The 25,524-nt window shown below is 39.0% G+C and overlaps 2 protein-coding genes and 1 non-coding gene across 9 annotated transcripts in view; 2 read left to right on the top strand and 1 right to left on the bottom strand.

Annotated features, from left to right (window-relative positions):
• Positions 1–11,955, bottom strand: part of spaca9 (sperm acrosome associated 9) — a 46,595-nt gene extending 34,640 nt beyond the window's left edge. For 4 of the 7 annotated variants that reach the window (XM_087998372.1, XM_087998373.1, XM_087998374.1 and 1 more), the window contains exons 1-2: positions 11,823–11,955; positions 138–283 (exon numbers count right to left, since the gene is read on the bottom strand). In XM_087998372.1, the coding sequence (XP_087854498.1) occupies positions 138–281 (144 nt within the window). In that variant the 5' untranslated portion in view covers positions 282–283; positions 11,823–11,955. Of the gene's footprint in view, positions 1–137; positions 346–2,297; positions 3,069–11,822 lie in introns of those variants that run through there. The other 3 variants (XM_087998371.1, XM_043720313.2, XM_043720323.2) reach the window with 3 other exon arrangements.
• trnaq-uug (transfer RNA glutamine (anticodon UUG)) lies at positions 4,341–4,412 on the top strand. The gene has a single exon. It is a non-coding gene; the product is annotated as a tRNA-Gln (tRNA).
• Positions 11,956–12,159: 204 nt separating the features above from the next.
• Positions 12,160–25,524, top strand: part of ak8 (adenylate kinase 8) — a 179,600-nt gene continuing 166,235 nt past the window's right edge. Inside the window, exons 1-2 of the mRNA XM_043720309.2 lie at positions 12,160–12,293; positions 17,318–17,402. Of these exons, the coding sequence (XP_043576244.1) occupies positions 12,210–12,293; positions 17,318–17,402 (169 nt within the window). The 5' untranslated portion in view covers positions 12,160–12,209. The remainder of the gene's footprint in view (positions 12,294–17,317; positions 17,403–25,524) is intronic.

Genomic DNA, 25,524 nt, shown 5'->3' with positions numbered 1-25,524 from the left:
TAAATGCAAATCTAGATTGATTTCAATTTAGTTTCAATTGAAACAAAGTGTAAAAAAAAAAGCCCTGGTAGTATAACTCTAGTTTAAGCAAAGTCCTTTTTTAATCAGTAGCTATGGTAAAATAAACACATTGTTACCTGTGAAAGAGTAGACACAGGCTTGGTCTTGTCATGGGCGTTCTCACGTGTGTGATCCAGAGCTGCAACAAATGTGAATTGTTGCTGTTTGAAGAGTAAATAGCGTTGTTCTAGATCTCGTAGAGTAGCCTTCAGCTCATTCATACCTTTACAGGAAGCAGTTAAAAGATTTTTATTTTGATCCAATAGAAATGAATGGACTCAAAACCTAAAGGCAATGAACAGTGACACAAAATTCAAGACTTAAAAAGTTGCAACTGTTTGCTCAGGAATCTCTCATTTCATAAATTTGAACCAGAATTTCCCTGCAGAACTCATAATCCTCATTACTTTCTTTTGCTGCTGCTGTGATGTTGCTTTTATAGAGTCATAGAGATGTACAGCATGGAAACAGACCCTTCAGTCCAACCAGTCCATGCTGACCAGATATCCCAACTCAATCTAGTCCCACTGCCAGCACCCAGCCCATTTATTAATGTATCTATTGAATTAAAAATGCTGCAAGGAATAAAAGTGACTCTGATTTAGTTTACATGAATTCTAGCATATGGAAATTAATTACCACCCTAGTGGAGCGTAAACACAAAAGTGCTGAACAAAGTTTCCATAATAACATACCATTTGATTGATTTTGGCTAAAAAATCTTACATAGCTGATAATTCAAGATGTGGGTCTCTCCAACATGTAATATCTATTATATTATTTAGCCAACATTCACAAAATGTTTTCACAGTGCAAGAGTTGGCCTAGGTAAGGGTCAGTGTGAAGAACAGTCCTTGGACTTGAAACATTCACTCTGCTTTCTCTACATAGATGCTGCAGAGATCTCCAGTGCAGAGTGCTGTGAAGCAGACAAAAGCAGTACTTTTGTCAGAATCATACAGCATGGAGACTACCCTTTTGGTCCAACTAGTCAACACCAACTATGTTCCCAAACTAAACTTGTCCCATATCCCTCCAAATCTTTTCAATTCATGTACCTGTCCCAAATGTTTTTTTTTAAATGTTTTAACTGTACCTGAATTTACCACTTCCTCTGGCAGTTCATTTCACTCACAAACCACTGTGTAAAAAAATTAATTGCCCCTTATGTCCTTTTTAAAACTTTCTCCTCTCACTTTATAAATATACCTGTTTTGAATTTCCCCCATAATGAGAAAAGACTCTTGTTAATCACCTTATCTATACCTCTCATGATTTTTTTAAGCCTCAAGAAGGTCACCCCTCAACCTCCTACACTCCAGTGAAATAAATCCCAGCCTATTCTGAATGCTCTTCAGTTTAATAATATCCTTCTTATAGAAGTGCAGTCAGAGCTGCAGTACTCCAGAAGAGGCCTCACCAGTCCTCAATACAACTTCAACGTGATGTCCCAACTCCTATACTCAAAAGGTCTGAGCAATGAAAGCAAGTGTGCTCAATACATTCATTACCAACCTGCCTACCTGTGATGCAAATGGGCCCTACCATTAATTGCAAGAGTCCTGCCTTGTTTGTTTTAACAAAATGGAATACATCACACTTATCCAAATTAAACCCCATCTGCCACTCCTCAGCCCATTGACTTAATTAATCGAGATCTCTTTGTAATCCTAGATAACCTTTTTCACTATCCACTATGCTACAAATGTTGGTGTTGTCCACAAACATACTAACAATACCGCTTATATTCTCATTCAAATCATTTATATAAATGACAAACAAAAGCGGATCCAGTGATGAACCCTGTGGATCGCAAGCTTCCAGTCCAAAAAACTCTCTACCGCCACCCTCTGTCTCCTACCGTTAAGCCAATTTTGTATCCAATTGACAATCTCACCCTGAAACCCATGTGATCTAACTTTATTTAATTAGTCTACCATGCGAAACCTTGTCAAAGGTTTTACTAAAGTCTTTCCACATCTGCATTTTCTTGGAATACATGGTCAGCCTGTTGCAAAATCCCCCTTAAGAACAATATTTTCTTAAACAAATAATCTCGATTAAATGCTAGTGAAATAAAATTATGTTAATGAAATATAGGATGTTCTCAATGTATTGATCTGATAACTAATACAGTGTAAATATGTGATGAAGTATATATATAGTGTATAAAAGCACCTATTTTACAATGATAGTGTATCATTAATAGTGAAAAAAATTGTTTGGTGATAACGTACCTGAAACTTCGAAAAAACGATCTTGGATTATACCAAATCGTTATTTAAACTTGTTGCCTTTTTATTTTTCCGGGTGGACGTTTTCCTCCCAACCTGGTTAGTTTGTTAATTTAACTGGATACAATTTCAACTGGCGCCATACTGTGCGTAGTGACCATTGTTTAACTTCATTACCTAGCAACTGAACTAAATGCACATGAATCACGTTAACCTTCACTCGCGTATCAAATGCATGTATCAGTATTAATCAAGACGTTTCCTTAGAGGTTATTCAATTTCGTCAATATGAAACGAATGCGGTAATAATTTCACTCAGTTTATTTTTAATGTTACTCCGAATAAATATTTTTCTTTCATGACGTTGATGTGAATTAGTGTTGATGATGGTTCTTCCCGTTCCCTCCTCAAATATCCTCTTTTGTATTTTGTCTTAATTGACAGCATCGACTTTCACCATCATTGCCCAAAGCAACACCAACTTTGTGAGTTCGAACATTAGCACAAAATTGCGGAAAAGGAATTGCAGTGAATGTACGGTTCACAAACTTCGGCGTTCACGATCATTCATCCATAGAGACCAACAGCAAATTTGGGAGCTCAGAAAATAAACGCGAACATTGCGAAAGTCTAGAAGCAGCAGACAGTGAATTCAGGCTCCTTCATAGAATGCGCTGTCGAGATTCTCATAGCCTTGCCGTATAGATCCTGGGGGATACTGTACGGTGTAGGGACGCCTTGCTTATCGAGGGACGACTGGCTTGTAGACATTGGTTTTCTCTGGATGGGCGGTAACTCTCTTCCTGTAAAATTCACCAGCTCCTCAAAAAAAAATTCACTCTCAAATCTATCTTTATAAGGTATTAAAATATGTAGTCATTTCTCAGCCACGACCATATTTCGAAACCTCATTGCTAATACCCTTCCAGTTTAATTGCTTACCATTTAGCCAAAGAATACGTCACAAACTCATGAGACTAAATATTAATACAGTCCAATTCCCAACTTTAAATATTTCTGCAAGGAGTATTTGAAGATCACAATCTTGAATTTGTTTGATCTTGGATTCTAGATTACATAATAAACTATGAAAACATGTATTTTTTATTTAAGAAGTGTTTATTTACTGTTGTGTCACATCTCAAAATGCTCTGAGGCACCTCACATGCAATAAATACCTGAAAAGCAGTCACTGTATTGAATAGTCTAACGTCACTTAAACATTGGGAAATTGTTTACAACGGTCTTAAGAATGACAACAAAATGGAATGAGATCAAGCTCAGAGAAGAAAGGTGAATAGATATATCAAACTGCTTCACATAGAAGCTTACCTTGAGGAAGCGAGTAAAATCAGTAGTTTAAAAGGGAGTTGGACAGATGTTTGCAGAGAAAAATCAACCAATAGATCTAAGTACTCTGTGTTTGGTGCTGGAATGCTGGTGCCAATCAAATGCATTAAAAGGGTCTTTTCTGCTCCTATACATGTTTCAGGTATTGTAGCAATGATTTTGTGCCCAACTGTCAGAAATGACCATGTCAGATCATAGGCACGTCAGTGCATATACAATATACAGCTGGGATCAACTGAACCCTTTGAGGAGTACACTTAAGAGAGAGATCAGGAGGACTAAAAGGGGATATGAGAGAGCTTTGGCAGATAAAGTTAAGGACAATCCAAAGAAATTCTACAAGTATATAAAGGGCAAAAGTGTAACTAGGGAAAGAATAAGATCCCTTAAAGATCAATGAGGCCATCTATGTGTGGAACCAAATGCTGGCAAATGGGATTAGTTCAGGTTAGGAAATCTGCTTGGCATGGATGAGTGGCGCCATCTGTTTCTGTGCTGTATGACTCCATATACTACACCAGTATTTGTGGGTATAGTGAAATGGAGAATTAGCAGGGTTCTATAAAGTGGGTGAGTCAGCCAAGTTAAAACCCAGTCAGTGAAATAGAAAATGACCTCCAATAAGTCTAAAGGTTGTCGTCGTTGAAATCTAAAGACTTTTAAAATCCTTGTAGTTAGATAATAATAGATCATCATGGTTCCGTGGTGTAATGGCTAGCACTCTGGACTTTGAATCCAGCGATCCGAGTTTGAATCTCGGTGGAACCTCAACTTGCTTTGTCCCGGCACTTGTTTAATTATGGAAAGAGCTGCCAGAGGAAGTGGAGGAAGCTGGTACAATTGCAACATTTAAGAGGCATTTGTTTGGGTACATGGATAGGAAGGGTTTGGAGGGATATGGGCCGGGTGCTGGCAGGTGGGACTAGATTGGGTTGGGACATCTGGTCGACACGAATGGGTTGGACCGAAGGGTCTGTTTCTGTGCTGTACATCTCTATCATCTGCCCTCCAAAGGTTATAGAGTCATAGAGATGTACAGCAAGGAAACAGACTCTTCGGTCCAACTCGTCCATGCCAACCAGATATCCCAACCCAATCTAGTCCCACCTGCAAGCACCCAGCCCATATCCCTCCAAACCCTTCCTATTCATATACCCATCCAACTGACTCTCAAATGTTGCAATTGTACCAGCCTCCACCACTTCCTCTGGCAGCTCATTCCATACATGTACCACCCTCTGCGTGAAAAAGTTGCCCCGTAGGTCTCTTTTATATTTTTCCCCTCTCACCCTAAACCTATGCCCTCTAGTCTGGACTCCCTGACCCCAGGGAAAAGACTTTACCTATTTATCCTATAAATGCCCCTCATAATTTTGTTAGCCTCTATAAAGTCACCCCTCAGCCTCCGACGCTCCAGTGAAAACAGCCCCAGCGTGTTCAGTCTCTCCCTATAGCTTAAATTCTCCAATCCTGGCAACATCCTTGGAAATCTTTTCAGGACCCTTTCAAGTCTCACAACATCTTTCCGATAGGAAGAAGACCAGAATTGCACGCAATATTCCAACAGTAGCCTAACCAATGTCCTGTACAGCTGCAACATGACCTCCCAACTCCTGTACTCAATACTCTGACCAATAAAGGAAAGCATACCAAATGCCTTCTTCACTATCCTACCTACCTGCGACTCCATTTTCAAGGAGCTATGAACCTGCTCTCCAATGTCTCTTTGTTCAGCAACACTCCCTAGGACCTTACCATTAAGTGTATAAGTCCCGCTAAGATTTGCTTTCCCAAAATGCAGCACCTCGCATTTATCTGAATTAAACTCCATCTGCCCCTTCTCAGCCCATTGGCCCATTGGGTCAAGATCCTGTTGTAATCTGAGGTAACCCTCTTTGCTGTCCACTACACCTCCAATTTTGGTGTCATCATCAAACTTACTAACTGTACCTCTTATGCTCACATCCAATTCATTTATGTAAATGACAAAAATAGAGGACCCAGCACCGATCCTTGTGGCACTCCACTGGTCACAGGCATCCAGTCTGAAAAACAACCCTACACCACCACCCTCTGTCTTCTACCTTTGAGCCCAGTTCTGTATCCAAAAGGCTAGTTGTCCCTGTATTCCGTGAGATCTAATCTTGCTAATCAGTCTCCCATGGGGAACCTTGTCAAACACCTTATAGAAGTCCATAAAGATCACATCTACTGCTCTGCCCTCATCAATCCTTTTTGCTATTTTTTCAAAAAACTCAATCAAGTTTGTGAGACATGATTTCCCATGCACAAAGCCATGTTGACTATCCCTAATCAGTCCTTGCCTTTCTATCCCTTACATCCTGTCCCTCAGGATTCCCTCCAACAATTTGCCCACCACCGACGTCAGGCTCACTGGTCTATATTTCCCTGACTTGTCCTTACCACCCTTCTTAAACAGTGGCACCACATTAGCCAACCTCCAGCACCTTCTAGCACCTCACCTGTGACTATTGATAATACAAATATCTCAGCAATAGGCCCAGCAATCACTTCCCTAGCTTCGCACAGAGTTCTAGGGTACACCTGATCAGGTCCTGGGGATTTATCCACTTTTATGCATTTCAAGACATCAGCACTTCCTCCTCTATAATATGGACATTTTTCAAGATGTCACCATCTATTTCCCTACAGTCTATATCTTCCAATTCCTTTTCCACAGTAAATACTGATGCAAAATATTCATTTAGTATCTCCCCCATTTTCTGCGGCTCCACACAAAGGCTACCTTGCTGATCTTTGAGGGGCCCTATTCTTTCCCTAGTTAACCTTATGTCCTTAATGTATTTGTAAAAACTATTTGGATTCTCCTTAATTCTATTTGCCAAAGGTATCTCATGTCCCCGTTTCGCCCTCCTGATTTCCCTCTTAAGTATACTCCTACTTCCTTTATACTTTTCTAAGGATTCACTCGATCTATCCTGTCTATACCTTACATATGCTGCCTTCTTTTTCTTAACCAAACCCTCAATTTCTTTAGTCATCCAGCATCCCTATGCCTACCAGCCTTTCCTTTCACTCTAACAGGAATATACTTTCTCTGGATTCTCGTGAAGGTGATTAGTTTACTTTGTTTGTAGCATTCCTGCAGTAGCATGATCAATATATAAAGCCTATTTCCATCTCATAATATTGCCTGACTCTGTTCTGACTTCAATTCATTTGCTGTTGAAATCCTCAGTCATGTTTTTTTTCACTTTGGACTTGACTATGCAAACCCATCCTGTCCAGTTTTCCACATTCTATATATGAGATCATTCAAACTCTGATGCTAAGTCCTGTTCACCCATTGCTTTTGTATCTGTTGATCCACAGTGGCCCCTCGTCTGGCAAAGCCTCAATTTTAAAATTCTTGTCCTTATTTTCAAAGCATTCCATGGCCTTTCCCTTCACCTTACCCAATCCTGCACTGTAATATCATCCAACCCTACAAGAACATAAATTATCTGGTACTTCTATAATTCTAGCCTTCTGAGTAGCCTGAATTTTAACTGCAGCACTGTTGACAATTGTGCATTCAGTTGCCAAAACCAAAGCTCTGGCCTCCTCTTCTCCTCCCATATGACTCAAATTAAAATGTATCTTTTAGAGTAGACTTTTGTCCTAATATTGCCTTACTTTGTAATATCCTCTGTATTGCTTTATGATATTTTGTGTTAAAGGCATTAAGTAAAGGCATTAAGATATTGTTTTGTATTGGAGAACTGAATAAGGGGTCAAAATACCAGGGTAACAATTGGCCACTTTATATTTTTTGACAGGATAAGCAATGCAGATGACATGAAGCATGAAAATGATATACACCAATATTAATTCATGCTCCCAACCATAAAAGGAATGAAAATAATATAACATATTAATGCTTTTTTTTTGTTTAATTCCTTCTCCTTTCCTCTCAAACGCCAATTTTCACCAGTTAAATTTGATGTCGGCAGCAGCAGCCAGACAAGGGGATATTCTTCATGTGTCAAATGAGATCTGTCATCTCTACGAATGTTCACACCCACATGTTACAGCAGGGGTCATTGGTTCATGATTAGTGAAGGAAATCTGTTTGCTTGTTTGATCATATTGATGATCTTTCCCTTGCATTGGATCAAAATGTCTGAACTGCTTACCCTGATTAGTTAACAAAGTGACTTTTATGCAGTCAACATCTATCCACAAGTGTTTTAAGTTCACAAAAAGCTATGTTTAGTCTTCAGCTGCCTGCTACACATGGTATATCTTTCATCACAACTATGGCGTGATTCTTGATACTATATTATTCTATGGTAGAAATATTTTAATAGTTTGTTGTAATCCTTATCTGAGTTTTCAAATCCCTCCGTGTGTTTCCTCCTCCCAAGACAGAAGGTGAATGTCAATTTGAATAATTAAAGGCCTGATTAAGGAACACTTTCCCAGGTCTGCTGGTGTTTGCCAGTAGCAGAGCAGTAACCTCACCCACCACCACGCCATTTGACAAAGCCATTAGCTACACTGAGACAGCCTACCAACAGCTTCCTGGGAAATGGCCATTGGAACAGGAGGCTCCATGGCCTGTGAAAAGGCTGACCTGTAGTCACCACATCATTGCTCCGGGAGGTTTTCCTGTTCGATAATTGGAGCTTGCTTGGCCCCGAAAAGAAAACAATTCTGCCAAACCAGAGAATGTACCTTAAAATGCCTTAGATTTCTCTTGTTGAATCAGCAACTTCTGCTTCCAGTGGTATAACTGTCAAGGCTGCAGAGCTGTTGGTGTTCTAACTGAATTGGCAGTGTGAAAGATTTAGGAGAGAGTGAAGACTCCAGATGCTGGAGACCAGAGTCAAAACATATTGTGCTGAAAAGCACAGACGATCAGGTTGCATCCAAGGAGCAGGAAAGTCGATGTTTTGAGCATAAGCTCTTCATCAGGAATGTGGGCCCACATTTCCAGCACAACACCTTTTGACTCTGAATGTGAAAGGTCTACCCACCTTCCCCAATTGGTCAACTTCCCAAATAAAAAAAAATGTCCTGCTCTTCTTAGAAGATCTCTCTCTCTTGTTTTGTATTCTTTTGACTCTATGCAATTATTAGGTAATCTAATTGAGTTGTTTAAAATGATAAAAAACAAGGATAAACATTGGAACAGAAAAACTATTTCCTTTGATGGGACAGTCCAGAACAAGGGGATACCATCTTAAAATTAGAACACGTCCTTTCAGAAATGAAATTGGAAAGCACTTTTGCTCACAGAGGGTGCTGGAGAGGTAACTCTTACTTCATCAAAAGGCTATAGATTCTAGGGCCAGATCTGAGGTGTTCAAGTTGAGTGATCCTTTGCATTATAATGGAATAGCGTAGGTTAGATGTGCTTCAGATTGGTTTCACAGATCAGTGCAACATCGAGAGCCAAAGAGCCTGTTCAGCGCTGTAATATTCTATGTTCTAAGGCTATTAGAAACACTGACAAGCAATGCAGACTAACCACGTGGATACCTGTTATTTGTTGTAAGGCCGACATGACATAATTGACTACATCGAAGAATGTGGTGCTGGAAACGCACAGCCAGTCAGTCAGCATCCGAGGAGCAGGAGGGTCAATGTTTCGAGCTTTTCCTGATGAAGCGCTTATGCTTGAAATGTCAACTCTCCTGCTCCTCGTATGCTGCCTGACTGGTTTGCTTTTCCAGCGCCACACTCTTTGACTCTGATCTCAAGCATCTGCAGTCCTCACTTTCTTGTAATTGACTACATGGCAAAGTCGAACAGAGTCGACAAGCAACAATACATCCCTGCCCAATTAGCTCAATGTATTCTATGCTTGCTTTAAACAGAAGGCCAGTGAAACGATGTTACCTTTCCTAACAGCCTCATATGCACCTGTACCCATGGTCACCACCATAGATGTGAGATCGGCCTTTTTGAGAATGAACCCATGGAAAGGGACTGGCACAGATGGAGTCCTGGCCGCGTACTCATATCCTGTGTGAACCAATTGGCAGGAGTATTCACAAACCATCTTTAACCTCTCCTTACTTTGATCTGAAGACCCCACCAAGATGGCCATCACCATCCCGGTGCCAAAGAAAAATCACATAGCGTTCCTCAATGACTACTGCCTGGTGGCTCTGACCTCCATAATTATGAAGTGCTTTGCGAGGTAGTCATGGCTCACATCAATTCTAGCCCCCCAGATGGCCTTGATCCTTTGCAATTCACCTCCTGGCAGAATAGTTCCATGGCAGGTGCCATCTTCCTGGCTCTACACTCATCCCTGGAACATTTGGATAACAAGGAAACCTACATCAGGCTCCTATTTATTGACTGCAGCTCCATCTTCAACACCATAATTTCAAAGAAACTCATCTCCAAACACTGAACATTATATCTTAGCTCCCCTCTCTGTAACTGGATCTTCAACTTCCTGACCCATTGGCCACAATCAGTAAGAATAGGCCATAACACCTCCTCAACGATAAACCTCAACGTTGGTGCCCCACAAGGTTGTATATTCAGCCCTATTGTGTACTCCTTATACACTTATGACTATGTGTTCAAATTCCACCCAACTCCATTTGTCGGTTTGCTGATGACACCATCATTGTAGGTTGGATCTCAAGATAGAGTACAGAAAAAAGATTGAGTGCTTAAAGGCATGGTGTAAAGACAACAATATCTCCATCAACATCAACATAATTAAGGAGCTAGTCATTTAGGAAGCAGAGTGGAGGGCATGCTCATGTCTGCATCAATGGTGTTGAGGTGGAGATGGCCGAGAGTATCAAGTTCCTGAGAGTGATGATCATCAACAATCTGTCCTGGTCCTCACACATGGACGCAATGGTCAAGAAAGCACAACAACACCTCTACTGCTTCAGGAGGCGAAGGAAATTTGGCAGGTCTTCCCAATTTTTATTGATGCACCAAAGAAAGTATCACAGCATGATATGACAACTGCTCTTCCAAAGGCTGCAAGAAATTAGAGAATCATGAACACAGCCCAATCATTATGCAAACCAGCCTTCCATCTATTGATTCCATCTGTACTTCCTGCTGCCTAGGGGAAGCAACCAGTATAATCAAAGACCCTTCCCATCCCGATCATGCTCTCTTCCGCACTCTTCCGTCAGACAGAAAATATAACATTTTGATAAACACATATCAACAGATTCAAGAGCAGCTTTTTCTGTGCAGATTTTGAATGGATTGGCATCACTCTATATCGCAAACCAGTCAACTGAGCTGACCACAATCTCCACATATAAATAGGTGAGTGCTTTTCATATGCATCATCTAATTGGTATCACATCCTGAAGCAGATTTGCATTTATTTCATGAAAAAACAAGAAACTGGAAATCTGAAGCAAAACAGAAATTGCTGGAGAGTTAATGCTTGTTTTCTCTGCACAGATGTTGCCAGATCTGCTGAATTTCTCCAGCAATTTCCATTTTTGTTGTAGTTATTCATAACTATCCCTGGCAGAGGGCTGAACAGCACCATCTTGTGGGGAGCCCACGGTATTTTCAGCAAAAAACTGCGTTGTTTCATAACGTGCAATACAATGATATACAGTATTTCTTAAAGATGTTTCTCCCGGCTAATCTTTAACCTAACGTAAATTTATTAGTACACAGCTGAAGCCTGAAGTGAGATAAGCATTAATTTGTTGCAGAAGTAGAGAATGAAGGATATGCACATAAAAACATAGGATTAAAAGTGGACTATATAACCCTTTGAACCTGAAACCCTGTTCTGTAGAAGGATCACTGGACTTGAAACATTAACTGTTTTAGCTAGTATTGTTTTTTATTACAATAACGTTTTTTTTTCTCTAGAATTTGGCTGCAACAAAATTCGATGTCCATTCTAGAAAAGGGCTTCTGATACACTCTGAGCTTCCTGAATTAATTATTTCCTATCTGATGTCAAAACATTTAACGTCATTATTCCTTTCATTTGAGTTTTTTTGGCCCTTTTCCTAAAAAGGACTATAGCTGCTGAAGACATCTCCCTCCTGTACCTCCAAACCCAGAATTTGGATGCATTTAGTGATCAGAAAGGAGGTTATATTTATTGTAAGTTGGAGATATCAACATTGAACAAAATTAAAAATTAATAACAATATTAAAACTACAAAATAAAAAGAACTTTTGAAAAAAAATCATTACATCTTTAGAAGACTGCCCGGGTCAGCTGGAGGACTCGAGACACCAACAGCGCGATCTCCATGGCAACGATCAACGGTTTGCGCACTTTGCATCAGAAAATCTTCCATAAATCATCAAATCAACAAATCGCGAGTCGTTTTTTACAATCCGCTCGTTCGTCTTCGCAGGTTGACGGTGTAAATTAAATTTAAACACAACAAGACATTGATCCGTTTGCGTTCCGTTGCCTTGGTAACGTGGCCTTCCTCATCGGGCGTCCGCGAGAGGGAGAAAAAGCATCAACCATCCAGAAAACGGCGGAAACGGGCAACCTGCATTGCCTCAGAGGCCCCTGTTGGAAGGCTCCCTTCTTCGTGTGGAAATTTAAAACAATTAACTTTCGAAGAAATGGACGCAACCAAAAAGCCGCTTCGGATTTCCCCAGAGCTCGGGGTCTACGCGGAGAAACATGGAATATTTCAGACCCTGCAGGTGAACAGCGCCAAAGTTTATCATGTACTGTTACTTTTAAGTCATTATAGAGCTTATAACTACTTTTATTTGTCTTCTGTTAAAACTTTTATTCTTGTTCTGTTCGGATAATTTGGCGTTTCAGTGAACATTAAGAAGTCGACTTCAAATATCACTCCTTTTTAGTTTAGTTCCATCTTGACGTAAGTCTCTTCTGAAAATAAATTAACTTTTTGTGTTTGAAAGGATTGGCGATCAGTGCCTCTCTTTTGATCACCAGTCTCATTCGTTTAACAGCCGTAGACATTTTTTTTCGGGTCGGATCACAATGGCTGTCTAAATGTCTAAAATAGGGAGATAGAGGAAAGCAATTATTTTCTGCAGATTGCTTTTGAACCTAAGATTTACAAATTCGCCCGTTTCTGACTCAACCCATCTCATTCCCAATTGTCATCCTAACCATTAGCTCCCACCCTTCAACCTTACAACAAACTCTCAACCCTAATTCTAACCATTAACTCCTGTTACTAACCTTTGCCGATAAATTTCCGATCCCAAGAACCGACTGTAATTCGCAGTTGTTAATAAAGTGGTATAGATATTCTCTGATCAATCTGTTCACTGTTGTTATTACTCAACTCTGGAGCAGCTGAGACTTAAACCTGGGTCTCTTGGTTTAAGGCTGCACCACACTGATCTTGATAAGGTGGTCCAGGGTTGGATGTTATGTCATTGGATGAAGGATGTGAAATTCTCACCATTGGAGATAGCAAAATGGAAGCATGAGTGTGTTGCCTGTGACCTTTGGTATCAATGCAGCACAACCTGTCAAGGAGGGCAATCATGAAAATACTCTGTGAGCCTTTGAGACAGGTTTGTTTATGCTTTCCTATTATATAGCTCCACCAGTTCAGCTAATGACCATTTTCCAAATTTTGGACAAAGCTAGTCCATTGGAGGAATTGCACACCAGTGCAAGCATTAACTAAAGCACCCATGAACAAATATGCAGATAATATTGAATAACCTTTGGTGTGTCAAAGACTCTGAAAGTTTTGCAGCATGCTGCCAAATGGGGATTCTCATCCGACTCACTTGCCCTCCAGTAGGCTGTTACTTGTCCTTTACTTGTTCTGAAGAAGCGTCACTGGGCCCGAAATATTAACTCTGCTTTTTGTCCACAAAAACCTGCTGGGTTTTTCCAGTAATTTCTGCTTTTGTTTCTGATTTCCAGCATCCACAGTTCTTTCAACTTTTTATTCTTTATCTCTGATCTAGCTGCAGCTTAGACATTCCCGATGACATAACATAAGCTGATATCAATTCTTTGCAGTCTCTAATGTACATGTAATGGCAATATTTAAATTCCTGGCTGAGTGTCAGAAGAGATGGGGCCTGTTCATTGATGCTGCGCTATTCCTTTTTGTCTGGGCCAATGGCAAGGCAAGTGGCAGTTTATGGCTGTCTGAAATCAGAAGGTTGGGATGAGGCAAGTGGGTGACTGAGAAAATAAGAGGTGCAGTTTGCTCATAATGCCAGATAGCAAGATTTGAGTGAGTTGGAAGTTGAGAAGGGGCATATAGCAGGAATGTAATATCATCCTCTGTGTTCTCAGAAATTCTAGATGTCCTGGAATGTGTTGCAGTCTTGCTCATGTCGACATCTTCTTCATTGGAAGAGGTGAAGATTTCCTTTTCTATGCCGAGTTAAAAATCACACAACACCAGGTTATAGTCCAACAGGTTTAATTGGAAGCACACTAGCTTTCGGAGCGACGCTCCTTCGTCAGGTGATTGTCACAATCACCTGATGAAGGAGCGTCGCTCCGAAAGCTAGTGTGCTTCCAATTAAACCTGTTGGACTATAACCTGGTATTGTGTGATTTTTAACTTTGTACACCCCAGTCCAACACCGGCATCTCCGAATCATGACTACTTTTCTATGCCAGTTTTCTATTCTGCCCCCCTTCTATTTTGTGCCACCCTTTGCAAGAGAAATGCAAGAATGTTAGTGACTGTTTAGTCTCTTTGGGTTTCGTGCCTCCCATAGCTGTAACACTGGAGATTTGTGGAGACAGTGAGAGCTGGGTGGGAGGCTGGTTGCAAGATGTATCTGTGAGACAGTGTGTTAGAATATCTAGATAGTAGGAGTGAGAGCTTACTGTCAATGTTGTGTGAGTGTGAATGCATTGCTTTGTGCAGCAGGAGAGGCTGATGGAACAATGGTTAGAAGATTCATATGAAAGTGCAATTACTAACCTTGGCCATCTGCATGAAGTCATTTGACTTACAGTCATTGAGTCATAGAGATATACAGCATGGAAAAATACCTTCCAGTCCAACCCGTCCATGTCAATCAGTTTTCTAACCTAATCTAGTCCCATTTGCCAACATTTGGTCCATATCTCTCTAAACCCTTCCTATTCATATACCCATCCTTTTAAATGCTGTAATTGTATCAGCCTCCACCACTTCCTCTGGTAGCTCATTTCATACACGCACCAACCTCTGTGGGAAAACGTTGCCCCTTAGGTCTCTTTTATAACTTTCCCTGCTCACCCTGAACTTATGCCCTCTAGTTCTGGACTCCTTTCGATGCTCCTCTCAAAATTTTATAAACCTCTAAGATCACCTCTCAGCCTCTGATGCTCCAGGGAAAACAGCCTTTCTGTGGCATTGCTCCTGATGCTCCTAGTTGCTTGCCCCCAATCACTTTTGCAGGTTGTCCTCGAGATCCTCCTGGCCCCAGTGGAATCATTGTCTTTCCTCCTGTCCACCTCCAACTCCACATTTGTAGAATGTTTTCTCTTCCCACTGATCCATTTTCCTTGTTTTAAATTGTTGTTAGTACTGAATATTATAATAATAATCAATACACTCCTGTATTGGACTGCAGCTTTTCTTTTGAGAGGCAGACTGCTTTTATGAAAAGAAGGCTAGTTGCACCACATATGTTTAGGTATGGTGCTCAGTCCCCTACTGAGCAGACAAACAATGAGCTGTGCAGCAAGTGCTTTGTCTTAGGCACAAGAATGTGAAGGACAGTATGAAATTTAAGTGGTACCCATCTCCATCAATGGACATGTGTAGGCAGTCGATTCCAATGCCCAAAAAATGGGGTTAACCAATTTTTAGCCCATTGTGACATGATTTTTGATACACATCAACTGTGTTTGCCAATTGTATAACAGTCAAAACACAGTTGGATAAGTGGAAAATTCATTGAAAGATGTGAAGCTGTGATTCATTTTTCATGGTTGACACTACCAAAATGAATCTGACCTGAACCCTGAGGGGAAACCTGAGTAATCTGTTCTTGTTAACTTCCAGGCAGAGTCAGTAGCAGAGTATTTCCATTTTATATCAACTGATTTTCTGTAATTAAATTGTTCAAGATTATAATTTTGAGTAGAATAAAAGATGCACAATGCATAAAAAGTATGGCAAAAAATATGATTTAGCATTTTGGATAGTTCCAGTGAAGCATTCTATGCTTGAAAGAGGGACTCAGTCCAATTGGTTTTGCTATAGTTACAGTTCGTTTGATCATCATGCTTATGTTTAGAAGAAAACGTGGAATGGAAACGATCTTTGAACCAACTAAATCTAATGTATTCACAGATCACTTTGTGGTAGAAATGACAATGACCCATTATTGTATGATATTTATCAAACATAACTGATCATGATATGATACCAAGGAATATAGGAAATTGAACTCATAGGTGAGGTCATTTTATGTTAATGTAAGAATTTTATTGTACAACAAAATATTAAATGTTTTATTTAAAGAAAATTGACTGAGGTAAATATAATGTATCCTTAAACCGATCAATTATCTGAGTATCAAAATGATTATCTGAGGATTTTAGGACTAAAGAGTTTGTTGTTGAGCTAGTCATGGACTGTGGAAAGAGTTAAATAGATATTTTTATTCCAAACTTTCAAATGTTATGCTTTAGGGGGCAGCAGTTGATAGATACAGACAAAGTATTCCATCTGATTATGGAGGCAAAGATTAAGGCTTGTCAGGAATGAAATTAGGAAATACTGCATGAAAACGCTGGTAGAAGTTCAAAACTCTGTTCCATACAACAATTGATGTTAGATCAATCATCTAATTGATGTTGGATCAGATGTTAATTTCAAATGTTAGACTGATAGATTTTTGTTAACCAAAGGTATAAAGGGTAAAGTCAAACCAAGGGCAGATTGGTCACAGATTAGCCATGATGATGGAACTAGCCAAATGCCCCAGTCCTGTTCTTACGCTTTTATGATTAAAGATTTAAATGTCCAATTTTCAGTGCCTGCCTCTTAGGTCAACACACGTGCAATATCATTCCCAGTGTGGAAGCAGGCTTTTCATGTTTAAAAAAACAAATCAACAAAGGATGTTACCTGTTGTTTTCATATCTGTAAGGAAGTATCTTTACTTAACGGCTCTCATGACACTTCAAGTGTGAAATTACCACTGAAATTCATAAATTTGATTACTGTCAGTGTTTTTTTGTGAAATTTGACTTGAAAAGTTTTGTTTATTTGACTTGTACATTAAAAATTATCTTTTTTAGCACATTTAATAAGCAACATTTTCCTTACTAAGTATCTCACAGAAATCTTTGTATACGATGGATCAAATTTATTTGAGCTCATAGTTATATGAAGCAGTTAATAAGATTTTTGCATTTGTAGCAGTTGGAGGTTGGCTAGAGAATACTTGAGATAATGAAACTAGAATTATTTAAGACATAATTAGATGCTTTTGTAAGAAGATCATTATAGGGTGATCTTCAGGTAAGGAAGATGGACTGACAGATCCTCTTATTTAGAGTCTATCTTGTGATCTTAGGAGAGAATGCATAATTAATTGAATCTATTTATTCCAAAATTGGTTTAATTTTAAATCTTTTTCGGTTTGCATTGTACTTTTAGCGAATTCCTACATAGTATATATGTACATACAATACTAATATTGCATATGTGAGGATTATCAACAGTGAGTGTAATCTCATTATTAATTTTTGTATTAATTCATTCTTTCAGAGAATGCTACAGTGTCTGCTTGTGGATAAACCTACTGATCCCATTCAGTATATGATAGATCATCTTAAAAGAGAAAACGATGAAGGTGAGAACGCTTTTTCACCTTGGTGGAAGTTTAAGTGCTTTGCTGAATTGTTTTTCAGGCTTTTAAAAAATTCTGGTGCAAAACTAATTGTATTCTGACAGTTGCAAGCTTCAGAAAGTCTTCTGAAAGAGGAGTCTAAAATGACTAGTTAATCATTGTTTAGCGTTCTGGATTTTTTTGGATCAAGCGAAGTTCAATCTCTTGATTGAAGATGTCTTGAAATGGAACATGAAATCATTCCTGTATAAATCATTAGGTCACTTTGTTCAACTATCCAATGGTTCTAGTTCTAATGTTATTGAAAACAGCACTTATTCTGGATTATTCTGAATCTCTATTAAGATTCATTATTACCAAAGGAATAAAAGATCACCAGGTTTCTCCCCAAATGTAGACTTGAAGTTAAAATCAGATCAAACATGATCTTATTGAATAGTGGAGCAGGCTCAATGGACCAAATGGTCTACTTTTGTTCCCTGTTTATGTTTGTCTGCACGGGCTCTCTAAATACCATTATAACTTAGTTTTTTCTGAATATTCTTGCTATTTAAATAATCTAATGTCCTTTGAATGCATCAATTGAATCTGCCTCCCACACCTTCCTAGGCAGTGCATTCCAGCCCATGACTATTCACTGGGTGAAAAAGCTTTTTCTCTTATCACATTTTAGTTTTTGCAAATTACTTTATATCTGTGTGGTCTTGTTACTTATGCCCCTATTAATAATCCTCAGATACTGATTGCTTTATTAAAAACTCATTGTACTTGTCCTGCTACCTTTAGTGACATGTGCACATATACATCCAGGTTCCTCTGGTCCTGCATACTCTTCATGGTAGTACCCTTTACTTTTTACTGTGTTTGTATGTTCTTTAAGAGTATATCACTTTGCTTTTCTCCGCATTGAACTCCATCTGTCATCTATCTGCTCAGTCAATGTCCTTTGTAGGTTTACACCAACCTCTTCACAGTTTGCAATGCTTCCAGCTCTTGTTTAATCAATAGACTTTGAAATGAACTCTTGCACACAACAGTTTAGACCATTTATATATCAGGAAAAGCAAGGGTTGTGAAACTAACCCTTGGGGAACTCTTCTACAAACCTTCCTCCAGCTCAAACAATATTTACTAATCATTAATAGACATAGACTTCACCTGGTGAAGGATCCGTGCTCTGAAATCTTGATTTTAGATAAACCTGTTGGACTATAACCTGATGTCATGTGATTTCTGACTTTCGCCACCCCAGTCGAACACCAACATCTCCACATCAGGTTAAACATTACTCTAGTTGGTATTTGGCATCTAATTTTGTGTCCATGCTGCTATTGTCTCATTAACTCCATGAACTATAGCTTTTGCTCACATGGGTGTCACTGTATCAAATGCCTTTTGAAGTCCATGTACATCATATAATCAGCATCATCCTTACCGACACTCTTCTTCTCTCTGGCCTTTTAAAAACTACAGCAGTTTAGTTGAACATGTATTTGCCATTAAGAAATTCATGCTGGCTGTCCCTAATTAACCAACATTTTCTATAGGACTATTAATTCTATCCCAAACAATTGTTTCATGTAGTTTCCTCACTACTGAAATTCAACTGACTTGTCTGAAATTGCTGGGCTTATCCTTACAACCTTCTTCTGTAAAAGGATGTTACATTTGCAAATCTGCAGTCCTCTGGCATCACCCCTGAGTCCAGGAAACGTTAAAAGATTATTGCCAGTGCCTTTGCAATTTTCACTCTCTCACTTCCTTCAATATCCTTGGATATACTTCATTCAGTCCTGGTTTATGAACTTTAAGTACTGGCAACTTATCCAATATGTCCTTGTCAATGTTAACCTCTGTGGTGACAATTTCTTTCTCAGTTGTAGTGTCCCTAGCAGAAATTCCTTCCTTAGTAAAACCAGGTGCAAAATATCCATTTAACACCTTAGATATGCTCCCAGCCTCCATGCATAAATCCCTTTTTTGGTCTCTAATCAATCTTGCTCCTCTTTTTAACCACTGTTTTTTTATGTTAAACTGTCTGTAGAGGTCTTTTGAGATTCCCCTTTATGTTATATACTAATCTTTATTTATAATCCCTATTTTTCTACCTTCCTTCTGTATTCACCTTAGTTCTCAGTTGTATTTTCAACCTGATACCTATTGTACGCAAACTTGTTCTTCATTATTTTAATCCCTATCGCCTTTTTAATCCAGAAAGCTCTGTTTGTTTGCCCTATCTTTACCTTCTGAGGGAATATACCACAATTCGAGGTCTTGTTTTGGTGATCTAAAATAATAATTTCAACACTTTTGAAAATTTTGTTAGAACTGGCTCTATGTAGTTTATATATTTGCTTCAGATTATATTTCAGAGTTTTATCTTAAAACCGATGATGGTACTACTTGGGTACCTATGCACAAGTGCTGTGATACTTGTATCATCGACAGCCACCTATAAGTTTCCAGAAAACTGCAGGTTGGCTGACGTGGTACTATTATTTGAGAAAGTTGGGAAGGTAAATCCAGGAAGCTGTAGACGGGTGAGTCTGACATCAGTGATGGGTAAGTAGTTGGAGGGATTCTGAGGGATAGGATTTATATGTATTTGGAAAGGCAAGGACTGATTACGGATAGTCAGCAAAGCTTTGTGCATGGGAAATAGTGCTGAAGAAGGGCTTATGCCCGAAACGTCGATTCTCCTGTTCCTTGGATGCTGCCTGACCTGCTGCGCTTTTCCAGCAACACATTTTCAGCTCTGATCTCCAGCATCTGCAGTCCTCACTTTCTCCATGGGAAATAGTGTCTCACTAACTTGATTGAGACTTTTAAAGAGGTGACAAAGAAGATTGATGAAGGCAGAGTGGTGGATGTTATCTATATGGATTCAGCAATGTGGTTGACAAGGTTCTGCATGGTAGACTGATTAGAAGGTTAGATCACATGGAATCCAGGGAGAGCTCACCATTTGGATACAAAATTGGCTTGAAAGTAGGAGACAGAGGGTGGTGGTGGAGGGTTGCCTTTCGGACTGGATGGCTGTGACCGGTGGTGTGCCATAAGGATTGGTGCTAGGTTCGCTGCTTTTTATCATTAATATAAATGATTTGGATGTGAATACAGGAGGTATGGTTAATAAGTTGCAGATGACACCAAAATAGGTGGTGTAGTACACAGTGAAGAAGGTTATCTCGGAGTACTACAAGACCTTGATCAGATGGGCCGAGGAGTGGCAGATGGAGTTTAATTTAGATAAATGTGAGGTGTTTCATTTTGGTAAGGCAAATCAGGGCAGAACGTACAGAGTTAAAGGTAGGGGCCTGGAGAATGCTGTTGAATGAAGAGACCTAGGGGTGCAGGTGCATAGTTCCTTGAAAGTGGAGTCACAGATAGACAGGATAATGCAGAAGGCATTTGGAACAATTGCCTTTATTGATCAATGCATTGAGTATAGAAGTTGGGACGTCATGTTGCGGCTAAACAGGATGTTGGTTAGACCACTTTTGGAATACTGCATTCACTTCTGGTCTCTCTGCTATAGGGCAAATGTTGTTAAACTTGAAAAAGGTTCAGAAAAAATTTGCAAGAATGTTGCAGGGTTGAACGTTTGAGCTACAGGGAGGGGCTCAATGTGCTGGAACTATTTTTTCCCTAGAGCATCAGAAGCTGAGGGGTGACCTTGTTCATGAAATCATGAGAGGCATGAATAATTGAATAGCCGAGGTCTTTTTCCTTGGTTAGGGGAGTCCAAAACTAGAGGGCATAGGTTTAAGTTGAAAGGGGATAGATTTAAAAGGGACCTAAGTGGCATCTTTTTCACGCAGCAAGAGGTGCGTGTATGTTATGAGCTGCTGGAGGAAGTGGTGAAGGCTGGTACAATTACAACATTTAAAAGGCATCTGACTGGATACTTGAATAGGATGAGTTTAGAGGGCCAATGGCAAATGGGACTAGATTAATTGAGAATATCTGGTCGGTATGGATAAGTTGGACCGAAAGGTCTGTTTCCATGCTATATGACTCTGAGTGGAACAGCTGTGTACAAAATTAGTGACTAACTGAGAACTGTGGTTGCAGTCTTGTCAGTTAGAAATCTACAAGGGAAGTAATCCAATTATAGAATGATTTCGTTCCCTTTTATTGAAAAAATATGACCTAGGGCAACTATAGCTTTTTTTTTGTACGGAATAAACAATTACAATAGCCCAAGGCAGTCCTTCTCCCAAACAAGGGTTTGACCTCGTGTTAATAATAGAATAATTCTGCTTTTCACTGATCCCTTAACTGAAGAATCTTGAGTATAAAGGCTTGATTCACCTGAGAATTTATTCTTATAGATGAGATTAGACAATCCTCAGAAGAGCCATGTCTGCCAAAGAAATATTTGCTTTGAAGTACTTTGAAAGAAATTTACAGATGATGGCGCTAGAGCTTGTTTTGTACTAATTGTACTGAGTTTAAATAATTCATTATTTTCTGTATTTACTTTGAACAGAGAGGAACATATTTACATATTGGATTTAGTTGTATTATTCCTGTGGCACCTGTGTTGATTGTAAAATAGATTTCAAGATTTTGCAGAGCCATTAGAACTTATGCTTCAAAGTTCTCTATTGCTTTTGATACGTTTGGAGAGTGTTACTGTGGTGAATACTATCACAGTTAAGTCTTCAGTTGTGCATGATTGTATAGGGTATCATCTTTTTGAAAAATAGTTACACATATGTCCAAGTAGAGATAATCAAATTTGGGTAGAGCTCTATTCAAACAGAGCTAAATTCTGTGACTTTGGTAAAATTATTGGCTAGATCCTGACATTTAGACTTGTTGTGACCTTCAACAGTTTCCCATTAAGTGTGGAATTTAATCTTAATCAAGCCAAATTATAAAATCACATCATGCAAATCACCAATTAGTCTGCAATCTATTTTTGTTGTATTTTATTGAGACAAGTTCTTTTGCTTTCACTCCCACAAAACATGCTTTTTAATTCAACTTTATTTTATCTTCTACATGATTTTTTTGTTGTATAAATAATCCCTCCAGAAACACTACTTTTGAAGTTTTCTTTAAAATGTTGGAAAGGCATATATATAAAAAAGTGAGTATTTGGGAAACCTGATGATATAAAAGAATTAACATTAGAAAATGAAATTCAAAATTTAACTTTCAGAACAGTAAAGAATGACTGAAACATTAATAAAGAGGGAAAGTTAGTACAAGAGAAAATTAGCTAGAAATTCAAAAATAATAAGAATTTCTGTAGATGTTTTGAAAAGAATTGTTGACAAAGTGAGCATTAGTCCTATGGAAAGTGAGAAATTAATAGTGGAAAATAAGGAAGCAGCAGATGATTGAACTTTTTTTTCATTCATGTTCACTACAGAGGATACAAATAACATTCAGAAATTGCTATAAATCAAGAAATGAAAGGGAGGGAAGAACTGGGACAATTCACTATTCCTGCTTCATCTCTGTGCTAATAATGGCCCAAACAATCAGTATTCTCATTTCCTGATTCATAAATTGATGTTCCTTTTACTCCAGTCTGATATGTCTTGTCTCATCTCAGCTATTTAGAAGGGAACAAGATGAATAGCAGGAAACTGCTGGTCAATTAGCTTAACATCTATAATCGAGAGAATGTTTGAAGCTATTATTAAAATAATTTTAGCAGAGCACTTAGAAAAGTTCAAGGTAATCATTCAGAGGCAACATGATTTTGTAAAAGGTAAATCATGTTTATCCAATCTATTAGAGTTCTTTGAAGAAATAATATGTTCTGTGAATGAAGGGGAACCAGTCTAGATACTATACTGGATTTCCAGAGGCATTTGATAAAGTGGTCCATAAGATTGTGGAAAAAGAAGCTCCTGATCTAAAGGGTAACATATCAGAATGGGGAGAAGATTGGCTAATTAACAAGAAACAGAAAATAGGCATAAGTAGGTCATTTACAGGTTGGTATGCTGTAATGAGTGGTGAGCAACAGGGATAAGTGCTGAGGTGTCAACTTTTTCCAATCGATGCAAGTAACTTGGATGAAGGGGCTAAAGGGTGCGATTGTTAAATTTGCTATGAAAATAATTCAGCAAGTTTTCAGGAAGGACATAAGAAAACTATAAAGGGAAGTAAATGTATTAAATGAATAGGCAAAGATCTGACAAAAGAAGTATAATGTGGGAAATAGTGAAATTGTCCATCTTAGCAGGAGGACTGAAAAAGAAACATTATCAAAATATTGAGAGACTGCAGAACCTTGAGATGCAGAGGGATCTGGTTGGCCTAGTGCATGAATCACAAAAGGCTAGTATGCAGGTACAGCAAAGAATTAGGAAATCTCATAGAATGTGATTGTTATTGTGAGAGGAATTAAATACAAATGCAGGGAGGCTATGCTTCAGTTATACATGGCATTTGTGAGACCAGAGCTGGAGTACATTTACAGTATTAGTTTCCTTATTTAAAAAAAAAGATGTAAATGAGCTTCAAGCAGTTCAGAAGAGAGTTACTGTTTTGTTTCCTTCCCAGAAAACAGTTTGGCTTCAGTACTTCAGGCCTTGTATTTATCTGAAAACAAATGATTATTTCAAGAAGTTGTAATAATGGAGTATTCCTATGTTGATGTTGTTTCTGGTTTGTTGACTGACTTATATAAGATCAACTATGATCTTACTGAATGGTAGAGCAGGCTTGAGGGGTTGAGTAGTGTGCTCCTGCTCCTAATTCCTAGGTTTGCATGTTCACCATTTTAAGAGTTCTCAGTCAGTCAGAGCTGCAAGTGGTTGAGCAGAGAAGCAGTCTGCAGATCTCAGGCAAAGAATTGCAAGGCAAAAAGCTGTCAGTGTTCTGGGTTTAAACCTTCACCTCAGAGCTGGTGAAAGGTTTATGCCAGAGTGCCAGCTAGGAACAGAGCAAATAGTCACAGTTGGTAGAAATGGAGTCCAAAAGCAAAAAGTAACTGTAGGGGCTGTCCTGATCTGAGGCTTTGCTGGGGAGCAGTGGAGCTCCAGAAAGAAAATTAAAGATCCCTGAAGGCAATGGTAAATAAACTTTAAATTAATAGCACTTGGAAGAATAGAGATAAAAAGGAGCACCTTGTGTTCACAGAGAATAAGTTTCAGTCTCGTATAAGATTAAATACCATGACTGAAAAAAAAGTGATGAGATGACATGCCCCAGCTTGAATAACAACCAGTAGAAGATTTAATTGGGTATCTTGAGTCATGGTCAAACACAAAAGGAAGAAAGGCATAAGAGAATTATTTCATACTGCCAATGGGAAGACTTTACAGGAAAGGTGGAAATGTTTTCTATCCCTATTATCACCAAAGATCAAAGTCACCAGATGACTGGGGCAGCATAGTGACTCAGTGGTTAGCACTACTGCCTCACAGCACCAGGGACCTGGGTTCAATTCCACCATCGGGTGACTGTCTGTGTTTGCATATTCTCTCTCTGTGTCTGCGTGGGTTTCCTCCAGGTTTTCTGGTTTCCTCCTCAATTCAAAGGTGTGCAGTTGGGTGGATTGGCTATACTAAATTGCCCATAGTGTCCAGGAATGTGCAGGCTAAGTGGATTAGCCTGCAAAATACAAGGTTACAGAGTTGGGATTGGGGGGTGGGGGAATGGGATATTCTTTGGAGGGTCACCGAGGACCGAATGGACCAAATGACCTGTTTCCACACTATAGGGATTCTATGATGAAAGAAAACAATGGAAAGGTAGGTGCTGAGAGTGGGAATGAACAACACAACCCACTGGACCTCACTGTTCATCTTGGTGTAAAAATCTGGATACTGCAAGGAGGAAAGTACTTGTTACAACAGAACAGCCATATTCCATGATGTAGATCCTGATGGGGTCAGATGTATCATCTCTAGTTTCTGATAGTTATAGTATAGTTATAGTTATAAAGTAGCCAGTGTAACTTTTATCTATTATGCATTAGACTACATCTTGTTGTTAGTACAAGTGCCTTCTCTTATTAAGACTCACTAATGATTCATTCTCTATCACTCACCTGAACACTCCCTTATTCATATACAAAATAAAACTGAAGGTAGCACTCTGGAACAAACCCAAACTAGCAATGTATGACAGAAAGCTCATATCTGGGGTCTGTTTG

The sequence above is a fragment of the Chiloscyllium plagiosum genome, unplaced genomic scaffold, assembly GCF_037043375.1.
Source record: "Chiloscyllium plagiosum isolate Xiang-an unplaced genomic scaffold, Cpla_swu_hap1 HiC_scaffold_21, whole genome shotgun sequence".
NCBI lineage: Eukaryota > Metazoa > Chordata > Chondrichthyes > Orectolobiformes > Hemiscylliidae > Chiloscyllium > Chiloscyllium plagiosum.
Note: the sequence above shows the minus strand (reverse complement) of the source record. Positions and strands in the feature narration are given on the sequence as shown.